The 18985-nt window shown below is 43.5% G+C and overlaps 2 protein-coding genes across 2 annotated transcripts; one reads left to right on the top strand and one right to left on the bottom strand.

Moving 5' to 3' along the window:
• Positions 1–4817: 4817 nt before the first annotated feature.
• On the bottom strand, positions 4818–6632 carry pgam2 (phosphoglycerate mutase 2 (muscle)). The gene is made up of 3 exons (XM_074690621.1): positions 6139–6632; positions 5788–5968; positions 4818–5257 (listed from the first exon to the last, which is right to left on the bottom strand). The coding sequence occupies exons 1-3, from the start codon at positions 6553–6555 to the stop codon at positions 5088–5090; spliced, it is 768 nt and encodes a 255-aa protein (XP_074546722.1). The 5' UTR covers positions 6556–6632; the 3' UTR covers positions 4818–5087.
• Positions 6633–16016: 9384 nt separating this feature from the next.
• Positions 16017–18868, top strand: nefla (neurofilament light chain a). Its single transcript, XM_074691012.1, has 4 exons — positions 16017–17172; positions 17302–17426; positions 17561–18039; positions 18132–18868. The coding sequence occupies exons 1-4, from the start codon at positions 16129–16131 to the stop codon at positions 18533–18535; spliced, it is 2052 nt and encodes a 683-aa protein (XP_074547113.1). The 5' UTR covers positions 16017–16128; the 3' UTR covers positions 18536–18868.
• The last annotated feature ends 117 nt before the right edge of the window (positions 18869–18985 follow it).

The following is an 18985-nucleotide window of genomic DNA, read 5'->3' as shown; positions in this document are numbered from 1 at the left end:
TTTACAAACAAATATAGAAAGAAATATATCTACATCATTGGCTTGTTCAGCTCTTTAATTTATTTTCACAGTTAGCTGTTGTTCCTCTGAGAGGCCAGTGGGGGGCATTAAAGTATCAGAAAAAAAAAAGAATCAAAACAGCTCATTTACCTTCCACTCTGTCTGTAGCCATACTCCACTTGATTTCTTGAGCTTTTTGTAACATTAATGTTTTTAATAATGTGTCAATCTGTTTTATATGTCGTCTGACTCCAAGAGAAAATTGTTTGATGTTTTTTAAGACTGAACGAGGCTGACAAAATCCCCAAATAAACCTGTGTGTGAGTGCTAAAATTTTATGTGCTACCAGTGTTTTTCTCTTGGAGAAGGGCGGGGCTTTAAACTGACTAACTACAGACTGGGAAACAACCAACTAATGTCTGGATTTTTCAAAGGTAATTCCCTTTTTAAAGGATTTAGAATGATAAGACTTGACTCCGGCTTCAACATACCTTATCATACCAACTTTATTTATAGAGCACTTTTAAAAACCACAGCTGTAAACAAAGTGCTGTACAGGTAGATTAAATTAAAAGGATAAAAACAGATATGGAAAACAGGCACATAAAAGAAAACATAGTAAAAATAACTAAAAGCAAATAAAAACAAAAGGGATTAAAAGAAAATAAAAGGGAATAAGACCGGGCAAAGAAACTAAGTCTAACTAGGGTTAAAAGCCAATGAATAAAAATGGGTTTTTAGACAATTTTTAAAAGTGGACAGTAAAGGGGCATCTCTAATGTGCAGGGGAAGACTGTTCCACAATCAGGGAGCAACATTAGAGAAGGCCCTGTCCCCCCTGAGCTTCATCCTGGACCTCGGTACCTGCAGGAGCGGCTGGTCTGCTGACCTGAGGAACCCAGAGGGTGAGTAGGGGTGAAGACACTTGGAGAGGTAAGGCGGGGTAAGATCATTTAAACATTTAAAAACAAAAATAAGAATTTTAAAATCAACTCTAAAAGTCACACACAGCCAGTGAAGTGAAGCCAGTAAACATGTACAGTAAACACGAACATGATTTCAGCCTCAGAGGTGTATGGCAGTGTGAGTCCATCACTCGTCAACTGAAGGTGTGTTACCCACATGGGATTTTAGAATGGCTGTAGACTTTCTCTGTTTTCCAAACTGCTTACTACATATTACATATGGTTGTAGTTTGTAGTGGGCACTGCATACTGTCTGCTGCTTTTGCCTGTGGTATACAGCATGACTGTTCTGTTGGGTCTGTTTTGTAGTATACTGCTAGTAGTATGCAAAGAGACTGACAGATGAAGCATTTTATATCAATCAGTGATACGGGAACAATAAAATAACAGATAAGTCAAATTTAAGGTAAAGAATGCAGGTTATATATACTGCTCAAAAAAATAAAGGGAACAATAGAATAACACATCCTAGATCTGAATGAATGAAATATTCTTATTAAATACTTTGTTCTTGTCATAGTTGAATGTGCTGACAACAAAATCACACAAACATTATCAACAGAAATCAAATATGTTAACCCATGGAAAAACAGACTATAGGCTGATCCAACTTTGATGTAATGTCCTTAAAACAAGTCATAATGAGGCTCAGTAGTGTACGGGCCTCCAGGCAGGCCAGTCCATAGCATCAATGCCTTCATCTTACAGGCACTGCTGACACACTCCAGCCACATGAACTCCAGCATTGTCTTACATTAGGAGGAACCCAGGGCCAACCACACCAGCATATGGTCTCACAAGGGGTCTGAGGATCTCATCTCAGTACCTAATGGCAGTCAGGCTACCTCTGGAGAGCACATGGAGGGCTGTGCACCCCCCAAAGAAAAGCCACCCCACACCATCACTGACCCACTGTCAAAGCAAACATGCTTGAGGACGTTGCAGGCAGCAGAACGTTCTCCACGGCGTCTCCAGACTCTGTCACGTCTGTCACATGTGCTCAGTGTAAACCTGCTTTCATCTGTGAAGAGCACAAGGCGCCAGTGGTGAATTTACCAATCTTGGTGTTTCCCTGGCAAATGCCAAACGTCCTGCACGGTGCTGGACTGTAAGCACAACCTCCACCTGTGGACGTCAGGCCCTCATACCACCCTCATGGAGTCTGTTCTGACCCTTTGAGCAGACACATGCACATTAGTGTCCTGCTGGAGCTCATTTTGCAGGGCTCTGGCTGTGCTCCTCCTGTTCCCTCTTGCACAAAGGAGGAGGTAGTGGTCCTGCTGCTGTGTCGTTGCCCTCCTACGGCCTCCTCTACGTCTCCTGATGTACTGGCCTGTCTCCTGGTAGAGCCTCCATGCTCTGGACACTACGCTGACAGACACAGCAAACCTTCTTACCACAGCTCACATTGATGTACCATCCTGGATGAGCTGCTCTACCTGAGCCACTTGTGTGGGTTGTAGACTCCGTCTCATGCTACCACTAGAGTGAAAGCACCACCAACATTCAAAAGTGACCAAAACATCATCCAGAAAGCTCAGGAACTGAGAAGTGGTCTGTGGTCTCTACCTGCAGAACCACTCCTTTATTGGGGAGTCTTGCTAATTGCCTGTAATTTCCACCTGTTGTCTGTTCCATTTGCACAACAACATGTGAAACTGATTGTCAATCAGTGTTGCTTCCTAAGTGGACAGTTTGATTTCACAGAAGTGTGACTGACTTGGAGTTACTCCATGTTGTTTAAGTGTTCCCTTTATTGTTTTGAGCAGTGTATAAGAAAAGACAAAGTTATATTTCAGCAAGGAGTTCTTTTATTGATTATCAATTGTATTTGTGTGTGTATGTGTGTGCGTTTTGGTCCTGTCATTATTTTAAAGGTATAAGGTTAATTTACATTTATTTAGAAAAACAACAAATTATGATGAAAAAACTGCTTCTGTATAATCCTCATATGGTTTGAAAAAAACTTGATAAGTGGTTTATATACGGGCTTTAAAGCATTTATAGACATAAAAATGTCTTTTACCACCTGACATGAACAGATTTAACAGTGTTTCTTCCACATCACTTTGTTTCTGTCTCACAGACCATCTAACGTAGGTGTTGTATTGTAGTTATAATTTATTCCAGTAGATGGCAGTAATTCACCTAATCCTGAGTGCAGCCTGCATAGACAAACAGCGTTAGGGCCATGCACTGTTTGGGAAACAGTATGACAGGTAGACTGGTCTGCTGCATACTTAGCATACTGACTACTACAGACTGAGTTTCAGACAAATCAGTACAGACTGCTCATGTAGGAGGTTTGGAAAACAACCTAAGCTCTTTTTTTATCATATGTAGCTATAAGACACAAGTCAACAAGTATGCAATACTTCTTTTACTCCTATGATGGTAATTATAAAGTGTTTTTATCTCTATAACATCAACTCACACTGCACCCGACCCCTATGGCCCCTCCTGCGGGTGGTGAGTCCACGGGAAGGGGGTCCCACGTTGCCTCTTCAGGCTGTGCCCGGCCGGGCCCCATGGGAACAGGCCCAGCCACCAGGCACTCGCCATCGAGCCCCACCACAGGCCTGGCTCCAGGAGGGGGCCCGGTGACCCACGTACGGGCAAGGGAAACCTGGAACCATTTGCTTCACTCATCATAAGTGTCTGTGTGAGCTACACTTTGTCTGATCCCTCCCCTAGGACCTGTTTGCCAAGGGAGACCCTACCAGGGGCATAAAGCCCCAGACAACTTAGCTCCTAGGATCATTGGGACACACAAACCCCTCCACCACGATAAGGTGGAGCTGTTTACCGGTCGATCTTCGTTCCCACCCTCACCTATGGTCATGAGCTTTGGGTAGTAAGAACAAGATCGTGGGTACAAGCGACCGAAACGAGCTTCCTCTGTAGGGTGGCCGGGCTCTTCCTTAGAGATAGGGTGAGAAGCTCGGCTATCCAGGAGGAGCTCGGAGTAGAGCCGCGTTGAGAGGAGCCAGATGAGGTGGCTCGGGCATGTGACGAGGATTTCCCCCGGACGCCTCCCTGGTGAGGTGTTCAGGACACGTCCCAGCGGGAGGAGACCCCTGGGCAGACCCAGGACACGCTGGAGAGACTACATCTCTTGGCTGGCCTCGGAACATCTTGGGATCCCGCGGGAAGAGCTGGACGAAGTGGCTAGGGAGAAGGAAGTCTGGGCTTCCCTGCTTAGGCTGCTGCCCCCCTGACCCGACCCCGGATAAGCAGCAGAAGATGGATGGATGTCATGTAACTATCCAGCTACTCCACATAAAACTCAAAAAAGACACCTGCTGCTCTTGTTTTCTAAAAAGACATGCCATTTGAAAAAGCTAAGTATGTACTCTGCATGTTGTGGACAAAAAGCATGAACATATTAAAGGCCTCTGACTCTCAGCCCTACTTCATGTTACTTCAAGTGAGTGGGGACAAATTAAAAGAACAACAAAGTGTTTTGTCACAACTCTGAAGATCAAACTGAATATATTTACGTCTCCACTTCTTTGGATATTTTTGTTTTTTTGCCTTGCCTTGCCTTCTCTGTATCATAAGCCTGTAAGCCAAAAACTTTTCCCTGCATCATGGGAAAGCTGCCAGGATGAACCCATTGACTGGTCCCTAAGACTCACGCTCTCCTTCTCTCCCTTTCCTCTTCTCTCTGCCTCCAGATTAGATTTCGCAGCACCTTTGCTCTGTGCTGAAACAAGTGATTTCCAAATTAGAAACTGGGGGAGTAACAGATAAGAATGACAATGAAACTTGAAGAAAGAAAAATGTAGCAGGACATAAGCGGATAAGAGGAAGAATTAAACGGACACAGGCTTACTTAAAAACATGGTTTCTTTATTGGTTTTGCCAGGGTGGTGAGGCCCTTATCGTAGGGCTGAGTGGTGTGTGGCTGTGGAATACGGGGCTCTGGCTGTCTGCACTGATCGACAGGTCATCCCTCTGTAATTTGAACAAGCAGGGCTAATGTGCTGAAAATGGCTCATTTCCAAAAGAACCATTAAACATTTCCCCTGTTGGAATGGACTTCAAGGATGGACAAATGGATGGCGGGAAAGCTTGTCGGATGAGGCGGGAACAGTCTGTTTGTCAGTCTCCTGAGCAGGTTTACTTCTTAGCTTTGCCCTGGGCAGCTACAGCCTCCATGGCCTTCTTTACAGTCTCCTCATCACCGAGGAACGACATGGGCTTAATGGGCTTCAGGTCTGCATCCAGCTCGTACACGATGGGGATTCCTGTTGGCAGGTTCAGCTCCATAATGGCAGCATCAGACATCCCTGGAAAGAAGTGGGTGGATATGCAGATGAGAAGGCATAGCAGAGAGGAATGGAGCAGTGACAGGCTGTCTGAGGCCTAGCTTAAAATAATACAGCAGGTGTTCTTTTTGTGAATAGATGTGATTTGTGTAGAGATATTTTACACATTTCTTTCATCTTTTGGTCATCTGCTGCTAATGTCTGACATTTACCACTGCCCTTGACACTTTGTGTAACTCCCTCAGCCGTGGCGCTCACCTCCTTGAAAAAGTGCAACCTTTCTACATAAAGGTCATGACTGTAACGAGAACCAGAGTCCTGACCCTCTCCCCTGTCCCTGAGCTCCACAGTCCCAGCATGCTATTTTTATCCACTGTAACCCACCACTGTGTCTGTGTGCACTGAGTGTCTGTGATTATTTGAGTCCTGGCCTTGTATGCAAATGCAGAGAAAGCTATTTTTGCTTCCTGTTTGCTCTTCCGTGATGTTAGATGTTGACATTTTGAGATGCTCGGCTTCAATCTTTTCCTTCCCTAGCCTGCAGGGCTCACCTTCTAAGTGTTTGACGATGCCACGGAGGCTGTTGCCGTGAGCGGCAATGATGACATTCTTTCCCGCCTTGATTTCAGGGGCGATGACATCATTCCAGAAAGGCAGTGCACGGGCGATGGTGTCCTTGAGTGATTCACAGGTTGGAAGCTCACCTGGTTTCAGGTTCTTATAACGACGGGACTGGAGGAAGCAACAACAGCAGTGAGTATTTATGTTCTAACAATGGTCATGTGATGCCTAACTGACCATGGGAGCAGCTGAACAAGCACTGAGGCAGGGCGAAGGAGCTCAGTGCTGCAGCACAGTAAATTAATGAACTCTTGCACAGCTTCAGATTTGTGTGGTCTCACCTCACTGATGATTTTGTGGTAAGGATGGTCCTTGTCCATAGGTGGAGGTGGGATGTCGAAGGAGCGGCGCCAGATCTTCACCTGCTCCTCTCCGTGCTTCTCAGCTGTCTCTGCTTTGTTCAGACCAGTGAGGCCTCCGTAGTGACGCTCGTTCAGACGCCAGGTACGAATCACAGGCAGCCACATCTGGTCTGTGCCTTCCATGATGGTCCACAGGGTCTTGACTGCCCGTTTCAGCACAGAGGTGTAGCACACATCGAACTTGAGGCCTGCTTCCTTGATTGCCAAGGCGCCCCGCTTGGCCTCCTCCACACCCTTCTCACTGAGGTCAGCATCGAACCAGCCGCAGAAACGGTTCTCCTGGTTCCAGGCGCTCTCACCGTGGCGGACAATAACCAGACGATGGGCGGCGGCCATGCTTACAGAGTGTATGGGGGTTTACACCAAACACAGAACCCTCAGCCCTCAAAAGATGTGCAAACACACACACACACTGGCTGACCAACAGTGAGCCAGAGCCAGCATACCAAACTCTTTATATAGCAGGCTGCTGGGGGACAGACCTCCTCTACATTCCACCTGTTAGAGGCCATGATACTCTAACAGACATACAGCCTCAGCCAATAGGAGAGGGGCTCTGCTGGGCCGCTTCAACACGTGGTGGCTGGGAAGGCCAGAGGTCAGACATCAAGCCAAAATAGCAACTTGACTTTTAAAGTGAGATCTGTGGAGCAAAAGTGTAAAGATCAGAGTTAGCTGCAGCCAGGCCTCACTCTGGGAACCAGCAGAGACTAACTGGAGCTTCTGCAGAGATTACATGTTGAGAAAAAAAAAAAACTCACAGAGAGGATTATTTCATAACAACATGAGGCAACACCAGCAGCAGCATGTTGCCAAAACATCGCTGAAGTGGCAGCAGATTCATTCATTCATGTGCTCCTTCTGAACAGCAGATGACTTAACTACAGTCTGCTGCTACAAGTGGAGCTGCATGTTACTCCATGGGTCCAAAAAAAATCCTTTCTCATACTGTTGAAACTAACACCAAGGAGGGTGTAGCTGTAGGAACAGCCCTTGTCATCAACATATAACAATAAAAAATAAATAAATAAAAAAAGAGAGAGAGAGATTTTTTTTCCATCTCTATTTTATTGAACAGAAATTTGACTCTGTCCAGCTCAAATAAATAATAATCTTTCTCTTTCAGTTTCTGAACACCTAAGAGTGTAATTACTCTGCAACACCTCTAGGAGTCACTCTTGTATCATTAACAAAAAACACATTTCTGCAAACATGAGACAACAAATCTCAGAGCAGGCAAACACATTCACACTGTGACCTTCAGTCATGAAGGTTTTTGTTTTGGCTTAAAGCCGTCATGTAAAGATGATGAAATGGTCATTCTACCAAAACATGTGAAGAAGGAATATTTTAAACAGGCCCTTTAAATAAGGCCTGAGTGTTGGTGTGAAATAGATTTGTCAGAACTTTAAGCTGTGTCACTGTCTCAACCCTCCCACCCTACAGTCTTCAGAGGAGCTGTATTTATACAACAACAAAGCCTGCTCCATCAAAACCGTATCCCTTTATCTTCCTCTTTTATATCCTTGTTTAAGGTTTTCTACACACTGTTTAAAAAATGCAAAAAAGGACAGACAAGTGTAAGAATGAAAAAAAAATCGATAGAAACAAAAATAACTTTTGGATGACAATGTTTTTAAGGTCAAATAGAAGAGGTATAAGGTAAATAAATGAATGAATAAACCTATTCTACAGAGCCAATAACCATGTCATCTTAAAGATGCTGCGTGTTAGGGTTGAGACAATATTGTTTTCTCCTGATTCAATTTTAAGATTTTGGGGTGCCCATTTGATTCAAATGCAATTCTTTGATATTTTTTTATTTTCAGTTAGCTCTTATAACACCAAAGGTAGAAAAAGTGGAACGGGGATGATGACGATGTTTACAGGCTGTATCAGGAGTCATATTCTCCTCCAAAATGCATGTCACATATGACTCAGTTTAAGGATTTCTGACATCACGTTACTAGATAGTAAAAGAAAACGTTTTGCTCTCTGCTGGAGACAAGCAGTGACTTTTTTCTTACCTGGCTTATAAACAAAAAAGGATTTAAATTTGAAATATATCAATAAAAATAAAAAAAAAATTCCTAAAACAAAAAATCCCAATAATTCTGTCAATTGTTTCTCTCACTGTGCATGAACTAGACTCTCACCTAACACTCAGCCTCTGAAAATGTCGAACCTCAGGAACCTGCACGGCAAAATCTTGAGTGGTAATTCAACTCCCATAGTGTTGAATTTAACATTTTCCCTGTATAATTCTCACAGACTCAGAGTTAAATTAACACTTTGGAAAGTGTTAATATTTTAACTCTCTCGTAGTGTTAAAATTCTAACACCCACCGTGTTATTTTATCACACTAAAAGGTGTATTTTTCACACTAAGCTGTGTTGTTCTGTTACACTAGAGGGTGGTGTTTTCTAGCATTTACAGTGTTAATACATCACTCATTCAGTGAACTTATGACACTAAGTTGTGTTATTCCCTTACATCTAAGAGGTAATTCTGTGGTATTTATAGTGTTATTTTATCTCCCAAGTCCGTGCCATGCAGCACACAGACAATCTGTGTCATGCAGTACACAGACAGCCAGTCTGTGATGCGTAGAGCACAGACAGCCAACCTGTGCCGTGGAGTGCAGACAAACAGTCTGAAGCATTGAGCACACGCAGTTTGAGCCCTCATATTGAGCAGGGTCTCATATCCACTGTGTTCCCTCCTCACACACGGTTACTAAACGCTGACACAGCAAAAATGGCTTTGCTAAAACCATGGTCTTAAAATGTAAAGGAGCAGTTTTTTTAAAAGTTTGGTTACAGAGAATATTTAATTGAAAAGTCTGGAAATTTAGCTCAGCTTGTTTTGAGTTGGGTTTATACAAGGTGATGATTTGAAATGAATCAAATTACTGAGCACATCAGACTTAAACCAATGATGTTAGCCCAACATAAAACAGTTATTTGAAGAAACTGTTTGTGTGTGACCAACTGAAACAGTTTTATTAAGTTGGACCAACAGTTTGTTTTTACAGTGCAGTGTAGTTTAAGTCAATACTTTTAGCATTGAAGTTGAACCTACTTAAACCTTTTATTTAGTTCATCATGACTCAAATCATTTGAGTGAAATCACTTGCCTCAGTTTTAAAACAAAGTAGTTCTTGGCAAAAACTTCATTTTCATTTTGATTGAATTAAAAGTTGTAAACGGCCCACTCATAATTTGTACTAAAACTCAGTAACAAATCCTGGGGCAAGAAGAAATGGTTCACAGGAAACTCAGGCTCCATAATGTTAACAATTTCCTTCTTATCTGTCTTAATCTAATAATACAACTTTAAAGCATGCTCTTTTTTACTTTGGAGAGTGTGAATACAGATAGACGAGTCCACAGGAAAAAAAACCTCTGAATGGTTTGGTTTTTCGTTGCTAGGCGCCGTCCTGTTGGCTATGGCTGCCTTTTGCAGCAGCTCTCTCTTCTTTGTCCATTTCTTGTAATTTTTTTAGTCTCTTTTTCGTCATCTTTGTATTTGGAGTGGATCATTACTTTGTATGGCTCATTCGTTGGTCATGGACACCAAACTTTATGTGGCTTCAGTGATATTTTTACTACTTTTTCTCCTGTGTTTGTCTGTAGATCCTACATGTAACCATGGCTGCGTTGTTTACATGTGAAGTCAGCTGTTAGCAGCCTGTAGCATGTCAATGCTAACTGGTGTAAGGCCTGATGTCTTCCCACAAGGTGAAGAGAAGGAGGTGAGGACGACGTGCTGGTTCTCAGGTGTGAGCTAAGAAGTGATGACATGGACCTGTCCTTCCATCCATCGTTATTGGGAACGTAAGATCTATCTCCATTAAGATGGACGAGCTAGCTGTGCTAACCCAGCAACAGAGGGAATACCAGAAGGCAGAGTAGCACCATGCTATTCACAGACATGGCTAACGGAGCTAACATAAGACACCAACGCCATGTTGGAAGAGCTTCACCTGCTGTGAGCAGACAGGATCCAGGAGACAGAGACTGAACAGACTGCTGAAGAAGCTCAGTCCTGGACCCTGTGGAGGTGGAGGCTGGCTGACTGGACAAGGATGGACAAGCTGTCAGCATCTATTTTCTTATGAAACTTTTTACACTTTCTATACACTTTCTTACTTTTGTTTTCTTGATTGCTGCTGTGACTTCAATTTTGTTGTACTTGTTACAATGACAATAAAGTTCTATTCTATTCTATTCTTTTCTATATTCATTAATGTATACATTTCAGACATATATGACTGAATTACTGTCGCATGATGAGTCACAAAAGTCTGTGAAGAGGCTCGGAATTCTTAATGTGGAAGACGGACGTGAGTCTCATGTGGAAATCTTAAATCTTAGGCCAGCTGCATCATCAGGTACCTCACACACACTGGTCACTAACTGTCTTCCCCCTCCTCTCTGGAGAGAGATCTTCACACTGTTCAGTGCTTCCCCCCTTTCAGTTTAAAATCCACTAACACTGGCCTGTGCAGTCAGTCTTCATTTATTTGTAGTATTTTTCCAAGTTATGTTGCTGTTTTTATCTCACCTGATTTACCAGCTCTCACTTTGTAAATTGTGTTTATTTAATAATTATTGACCATTTTTATATTCTGCTTCTTTTAAGGGGACATATCATGCTTGTTTCTCTGCCAGACTAGGATGCCTGTAAAGTATTTCTGCCCTCAGTACAAGTCATTTAGTTACTTCATTGACCCACAATAGCGTTCTCAATATCCTCATTTTAGGCCATTCTGAAGATCTTGTTGAAACGCTCTGTTTCCAGAATGACCTCCAATAACCTCGTAACGTCACAGCCCTTTGTGCTCTGATTGGTCAGTTCTATCAGAGGGGTGGAGGGGGTAGAGCCAGGGGGTGGTTTTTGAAGCATGGCAGTATTTACACAATCGCCACATTGGAAGGGGCAGACCGAGCGAGTTTGCTGTTTGCCAAAACTTCACCGTAAGGCATTGACAGCACTAATAAAATGGCAGAGTGTAGGATACGTCCTTTTGTATTGGACCCCGAGTGAGACCCGGACGGCTCTGCAACTCAGGAGGAAGAAAATCCACCTCCACACAGACCATCTCAGGACGCTTCAGTGTGGTGAGTCAAACCAGTACTGTAACATGTATAGTTCATACGTGGAAATATAGGCAGACTTCACCAATAAACTATTTCTATAACAGGGCTCCATCCTGCTCCTTCACTTTTCTCTGTCTGTTTTATCCATCATGCTGAAAGTGTAGTCGAAAGATCGCCTCTACCGTCAGTTTGTCACTATGTTATTACCGCAGCATTATTGTGGTCCAGGTTCACAGTGCATGTCAGAACAAGCATGAGTGTGTCAAGTACAGTGTTTCAACTGCTACTTCACCATGTAAAGCCGAGCTGCTCAGCAGAGCAGAGTCCCTGCATCCAGCACTCAGTCAGTCAGCTCTTGGTGGGTGTATCCCTCGGTGGCGGTTGTGTGACTAACTGACATCACAGAGGAGGAGCTGCTTTATCAGATTACTCCAATAAAAAGAAAGGATCCTCGTGTCGTCACGATGGTCAAAATCTCACGGACAACTGGCAATGACCTATTTTCAGAGGCATCAAATCTCGTTCTAGGATATCAGAAAAAATGCAATATCTCATTTTTTGAAAATTCAGGGGGTGAAGGGTCTTGTTTTCGAATTTATTATATTATATTATATGTAAGTATTAAATCAGTGATCAGCATGATATGTCCCCTTTAAAGAGATGATAACTACCTTTTGTTGTTGTCTGGTTGATGATGTAATTAAATTTCTGATTCAGACATGGTAATTTATCAGTATCATGTGTAGAACAACATCCCACTGAGACGTATGATTAAAGTCTGATTTTCTCCAGTGTTTGTCATTGAGTGTAATGTTGGGAAGGAGAGATGCTCTCACATCTAAAGGTTGAGATAAAAGCGCTGATGAAGCAAAGCTACAGCTGAACTGTCAAACAAGTCAATGTGTCCTGCTGCTGCCAATCAAATCATGATCTATATATAGAAGAGGAGCAAACACAACAGTCTGAACATACGTCATTCATGGATTTCCAGGAAAAGAGCCATCTTTCATCCTGTGGTCGTGACAAGGCTGTTTCTGTTGTTGATGCTCCTGAAGTGTGAGAGTAGGGCAGGGCTTAATGCTGATTATGTGTGATGTAACAAGGCTTTTTTATTGTGTCTTTGAAAACTATATGTGAAATGTGATGTCACTTCCATGTAATTGATCCATAAAGTTGTATTTGTTGTTGCCGTGTGTCTGTTTTATTAAAGGTTTTCAGCCAAAGGGGGGGATTTCCTGTTAAGAAAAATAGATTTTGATCATCAGATACAACAAAGTGTTGTGTTTTTCAGTGAACAGCCTTGACTTTATCTTCAATCATATAAAAGAAGCTATATCTTGATATCCTGGGTTGTACCCTGAAATCTGAAGGCTTGAGATGTGTAAGTTGTACACAACAAGGCTTCTGTTTTGCCTTGATGCCCCGAGGATTACAAACTCTAAAAGCATTAATTAAGTCATTAACAGAGCAACATCCTTTAAATCATCACTTTTAGGGGGCTAATTAGCCTGGAAAGAGATGCTAATGGTCTGATTTCTCTCTTCCCTTTCCTCGGGTCTTGTAAGCACCTCCTCTGCCAAACCAGCCCTGTTGCAGATTGTCAGATAGCTGTGCGGGTGGGAACGGGTGCCCCCAGGGGAGTTTGTGTGTTCACAAGTGTTACGATGACTCAGGCTGCAGCAGAGCCATGCAGAGCCCCCCTGAAGTCCCCCACCTCCCACTGCCTGTCTCACTACTGTACAGATAAAGCACTGCCTGTGAGTATCAGAGCCTTCGCTGCATAAGCAAATGACTGTACCAATCATGCAAATACACAGAAAACAAGCAGAGGAGTAATGCAGCAGAGCACTGCATGGTGCTTTAGAGCAAGGTGAGTTTCTGATGATACGCTGAGCAGAAACCTGCACACTCACTCACCTGACTCAAAAAGAATGAAAATGCACATCAGCAAGTTGGTGTAATTGACCTGCTGGGGTATCTATGCTGCAGATAAGACAGCCTGGAGATCTTTACGCTGGAAACCCTGATTTTAAGAAACTGATAAATCCAAAACAAACAGAAACACAGACTGAGCCTTTTGTCTGATAAAGCATAGCAGAAAATGTTTACAGTTAAATGCTCTTTATGCCCACAAATGATATTTTAGCCTTAGAGCTACATATGATGATGAGCAGCTTCTTATCGTGAAATAAAAAGAGAAAAGCCCATTTTATAATGGTGTCAAAACATTTACAGATGAACAACTTTGATGGTTTCCCATGACTAGCTACAAAAAAAGAATAGTTTACTCTCAAATTGTATTCATGCAAAGACAGAATAAGTCAGACAATAACTAGTTTGGAAATGTCTTACGCTGCAAAAAAACTGAAATCTTATCAAGTGTTCTTGTCTTGTTTTCAGTCAAAAATATAATTGTAGACTTAATATGAGCCACTATCAACTGACTAGCCTAGAAAAAAGTCTTATTTCAAGTTATTTAAAGACAAAATGGGACGTGAATTGATTGTAACAACACTGTAAAAAGGGAATATCCAAACAGTTGAGGTGATGTAATTTTTTTAATCAATCCAACTCAATATTTTTAAGCTAAGGTATTCAGTGTTTTTTTTATAGATCATATCAACTTGAAATTCTGTGTTGCTACAATTAATAAAAAGAAGTAGTTAGATCAACTTAAATTCATTTCCTCAATTGGTCACACCTAAATAAATTAAGTCATTTGAAATGAAACTAACAAGTTCAATTAACACAACTTAATAGGTCAAATAAACTAAATATTTTAACTCTTCTCAAATCAACACTTTGCATCAATCCAACTTCAAGTTTTCAGTTGTTTCAACTCAATCTGTAAAACCCAAAAGGAAAAACCATGGACGTGGAGGGAATGCTGATACGAGATACCACAACGGGACAGTGTCTGTGCTCCATGGCATGGACCAGCTGGCTGTCTGTGGTCCACTGTGCTGGCTGGCTGTCTGTACTCCACAGCCTCAGCTTCTTGTCCTGGCTGTGCTCCGCGGCAGAGAGAGCTACAATTAAAATACTCTCTCAGTAATGTTAATTTGAATATAACTGAAGACAAAACCCAGTTTGTCATTTCTGATCATAATTTTAGCCCATCAACACATCCTATTTATAAACATATAAAACATTGAACACACTTAGAGGTACACGGTCTATGCCACAGGGCACAGACAACAGGTCAATGCCATGTGGAGCACAGACAGCCTGTGCTCTTGGCAGGTTGACATCTTAATGTATAGTGGGTCTAGTATCCACTGCATGCCCTCCTCACTCAAGGTTTGAAATTAGTAAATTCCATAGGCTGTAAAGTAAACTTTACTTGTAGACATAACGTAAACTCAACTTAAGACTATTAGTTATATTTACTAACCTTTTTAGTGCAATTGTTTTCCTAGATTCTTTTAAGTAAGCTCAACTTGTCACATTTTTACAGTGCAATGAAGTATAAAAACACCTTGTCATATTTTTCTTTAATGTTTTGCAAATTATTGAGTTGAAACAACTGAAAACCTTAAGTTGGATTGATGCAAAATGTTGATTTGAGGACAATCAAATTTCTAAGTTCATTTGACTTAATCAATTGTGTTGATTGAACTGATTAACTTCATTTCAAATAACTAAATTTATTTAGGTGTGACCAGTTGAAGCAATAATTTAAGTTGGTCCAACTGTTTTCTTTTTTCAGTGAACTTAAAAAAAAAATCTGGTAATGGGCTGAGGGAAAGTTTCTCTTTTTTTTGTCTTTTTTTTTGTCTTTAAATAACTTGAAACAAGACATTTTTCTAAACTAGTCAGGTGAATGTGGCTCATAATAAGTCTAAGAAGACATTTTCTACTGAAAACAAGTCAAAAACGCTTGATAAGATTTTAGTTTGTTGCAGTGTTTCCATAAAAAGATGTTCAAAATAACAAATAGTAGCGATGCGGACAGGCTCCAGAAATTGAACTGAGCTTAAAAACAGAAGCAGAGCTTTTTTAAGAAGTGTAAAAAATGAGAAACACTCAAATTTTTCTTTAATTGTTGTAAAACGTGAATACCTGATACACGAGGTTGGACTGTTCCCTGTGTCTTTAACCTCACACCTTTCTGTTTGGGTGGGATTTTTTTTTTTTTATCACTGCAGGTCTTTTGAGGTCTAACTGTAGTTCCGCTCGCTACCAGATGGAGAGATGCTGTGTCACGATTGTTGAATCAGGACAGCCCTCCCCCTCTCCTCCCCCTCCCTCCCTCTTCTCTCTCATGCAGTAAGGAAACTACAGCAGCTGAGGACGAGCGGGTTTCTCTTTGCTCTACGTGACATGAAAATCTATGTACATGTGTCAGTTATTTGCAGTTATGGTAAGACACTGGATTATTTTTGTAGTTCAAACTTAAATTCAGTTTTAGTGTTTTGACCACACCCTGACAGACTTTATTCCTCTTCCACCTGATGACATGTAAAAACATCTTGTGTTAAACCAAAGTCAAACTTTCAGTGTTCCTCTGGTGTTTTGTCTCCTGATCCTACCTGTCCTCTGCCCCCTCTCTTCTCCCTCGGACACACTCCCATGGTCCCTCTCTGCCTCTTTTCTTGCCGTTGCAGTGTTAGCCTATAGAGCCTGCATTGTCAGAATTTGGGGGAAAGCGCTTACGTCAGAGCTCTCCCTCCTGCTATAAAAGCCTGAGCTGCTGCAGCAGTGAGCAGTCGAGGCTTTAACCTGAGCCCTCCACACACCTCCACACACAGCCACACTCAGACACACAGAGGAGAGGGAGAGCAGCCCGTCCTCCAGCACACAGCCATGAGTAGCCTCGGATATGACCCCTACTACTCCTCCACACCGTACAGACGCTGGTACGTCGAGGCCCCCCCTCGAGTAGTGGTGACCAGAGGGAGGACCCACTCTGTGTACTCCTCACACGCTCCCCCTCTGTCCAGCTCCCGTCTGCAGTACTCCTCTCCCAGCCGGGTGCTGCTCTCCTCCTCCTCACCAGCCTCTTCCCTGGAGCTGGAGCTCAGCCAGGCGGCCCAGATCAGCTCAGAGTTCCGTGCTGTGCGTACCCAGGAGCGCAGCCAACTGCAGGATCTCAATGACCGCTTCGCCAGCTTCATCGAGAGGGTGCGTGAGCTGGAGCAGCAGAACCGAGCTCTGGAGGCAGAGCTGATGCTGCTGAGGCAGCGGCACACTGAGCCGTCCCGTCTGAGGGCGCTGTACGAGCAGGAGGCCCGGGCCCTGAGGGCTGCTGTGGATGAGGCCAGAGCAGAGCAGCAGGCTGCCCTTGGACAGAGGGAGCGGCTGGAACAGACCCTGACTGCCCTGCAGGGTCGATATGAGCAGGAAGTCCTTGCTCGGGAAGAGGCAGAGGGTAGGCTGATGGACGCCCGCCGTGAGGCTGACCAAGCAGCTTTGGCCAAGGCTGAGCTGGAGAAGAGCATCGAAACGCTCCTGGAGGAGCTGGCCTTCCTTAAGAGGATCCACGAGGGCGAGGTGGCTGAGCTCCAGGCCCAGGTCCAGCTGGGCGTCCAGGTGGCTGTGGAATCTGAGGCTGCGACCCCTGATCTCTCTGGGGCTCTTAGGGATATCCGATCCCAGTATGAGAGGCTGGCATCCAGGAACATGCAGGCCGCAGAGGAGTGGTTCAGAGGGAAAGTGGGAACCATGACTGAGTCTGTGGCCCAGCACAGTGACGCGGTAAGGAGCTCCAAGGACGAAGCAGGAGAGTACCGACGCCAGCTCCAGACCTGCCTGCTGGAGATCGATGCTTGCAGAGGCCTCAATGAATCCCTGGAGAAACAGCTGCATGAGATGGAGGAGAAGCAGAGCGCTGAGATCGCTGCTATGCAGGTCAGACGGTGTGATCCAGCATGGGTTTCTGTGTAGTATTAAAATAATATAATAAACCTTAACCAATAAAGTTTTCATGTTATGTGCACTTGTTGCTTTGAGGTATGAACGGCTTGTCTTTGTACCCAGGACACCATTGGAGAATTGGAAGGTGAGCTTGGGGGCACGAAACAGGAAATGGCACGCTACCTGAAAGAGTACCAGGACCTCCTGAATGTCAAGATGGCTCTGGACATCGAGATAGCTGCATACAGGTGAAAACAAAAACAATGTTGTCACAGTGCTTTAGCAAATTCACAAAACATCTGTTACTCTAGATGCTGCAGGAAGCGTGTGTGAGGCCTGTTTTTAAACCTGACACACTCTATGATCCTTCTGACCTGCACAGGAAGCTGCTGGAAGGGGAAGAGTCCCGCTTCAACGTGGGCCCGGCTGGGGGCGTGTCCTCTCTGTACAGCCACAGTCTGTCAGCACCCTCATTCGCCCGGCCCGTCCTCTCCAGCCTGAGCTCAGGCTCCTCCTACCTGATGACATCACGCCTCTTCAGCTCCAGTGTCAGCACCACCGAGGGCGTCATTTCTGCAAGCCACGCCCAGCAAGCAGAGGCCACACCACCAGCAGAGGAGGAGGAGGAGGCAGCAGAAGAGGAGGAGGAGGAGGCTGCAGAGGAGGAGGCAGAGGAGGAAGTAAAGGCAGAGGAGGAAGAGGAGGAGAAGGAAGAGGAAGAAGAAGGAGGAGAGGAAACAGAAGAGGCAAAGGAGGAAGAGGAAAAGGAAGATGAAGAGGGAGGAGAGGAAGAGGGTGAAAAAGGAGAAGAAGAGGAGGAGGCTAAGGAAGGAGATGAGGAGGCAAAAGAGGGAGAAGAGGGTTAATGCTCACTTTTTTTCTCAATATTTTTTAACTCTTTAATTTTGTCTGAACACATGCACAATGACACTGATTTCCTTGCTCTGTTACAGGTGGTGAGGAAGAGGAGCAAACAGAGGAGGTGACAGAGGCTGCTGAAGATGACGCAGACACCAAAGGAGAAGGAGACGACACTGAAGACAAAGAAGAAGAAGCACAAGAGGAGGCAAAAACTGAAGAAGGTGATGATAAAGAAGGAGACACAACCACAGAGGACTCCAAAGTAGAAGAAAAAGAGGAAAAGGAAGAAGAGAAGAAGAGTGAAGCAAAGGAAGACAAAGCTGAGGCCAAGAAAGAAGAGAAAGAGGAGAAAGAAGAAGCCAAAGGAGACAAAGGTAAGGAGAAAGCTGCTGCTGCTAAAACAGAAGAGAAAGCTGAGGCTAAAAAGGAGAAAGAGGAAGAAAAAGCAGCTAAACCTGAAGCAGCTGAGGAGAAGGGCACAAAGGCCAAGAAGTAAACCAGCAGCACCAGCAAACTTTGGTCCAGTCTGCCCATTAGCTCAATAACCAGTAGCAACATCCAAGCTCTCCTGTCAGTACTGCTTGTTAACATGGTGCTTATTGGAGTCTCATAGCCACCGACGGAAACAAACCAAGGTTACCTGCTTGCCAATATCCAAAGTAGTCCATAATGGTCTGATCGCACAATTTATGATGAATCTGTCTCTATGAATGTAAAGTGGAGTGAGTGTGAGAGACTGTGATGGTTGAATAAACCTGTTAAAGCCATGTGTGTGTTTTTTCATCTGCTCCGTGTTCTTTATCTGTCTTTGAATTCTTGATTAAACATGATAAAAGTTTTAAAACAAAAAACGCTTTTATGAATGTAAAATATTAATGATCACAGTATACTGAGTTGATACTTGGTCCGTTGAAGTCTAATTTGTGACATATTGGTAAAATGTTTC

Source organism: Halichoeres trimaculatus, unplaced genomic scaffold, assembly GCF_033239565.1.
Source record: "Halichoeres trimaculatus isolate MK-OKI-2021-1 unplaced genomic scaffold, fHalTri1.1 fHalTri1_scaffold_16, whole genome shotgun sequence".
Taxonomy (NCBI): domain Eukaryota; kingdom Metazoa; phylum Chordata; class Actinopteri; order Labriformes; family Labridae; genus Halichoeres; species Halichoeres trimaculatus.
Note: the sequence above shows the minus strand (reverse complement) of the source record. Positions and strands in the feature narration are given on the sequence as shown.

Coding starts and splice junctions, on each gene's coding strand:
- nefla (XM_074691012.1), top strand. CDS start 16,129: ATGAGTAGCCTCGGATATGACCCCTACTACTCCTCCACACCGTACAGA. Junction 17,173..17,301: donor CTGAGATCGCTGCTATGCAG/GTCAGACGGTGT, acceptor CTTTGTACCCAG/GACACCATTGGAGAATTGGA. Junction 18,040..18,131: donor GGCAAAAGAGGGAGAAGAGG/GTTAATGCTCAC, acceptor GCTCTGTTACAG/GTGGTGAGGAAGAGGAGCAA.
- pgam2 (XM_074690621.1), bottom strand. CDS start 6,555: ATGGCCGCCGCCCATCGTCTGGTTATTGTCCGCCACGGTGAGAGCGCC. Junction 5,969..6,138: donor ACCACAAAATCATCAGTGAG/GTGAGACCACAC, acceptor TGCTTCCTCCAG/TCCCGTCGTTATAAGAACCT. Junction 5,258..5,787: donor CATCGTCAAACACTTAGAAG/GTGAGCCCTGCA, acceptor ACTTCTTTCCAG/GGATGTCTGATGCTGCCATT.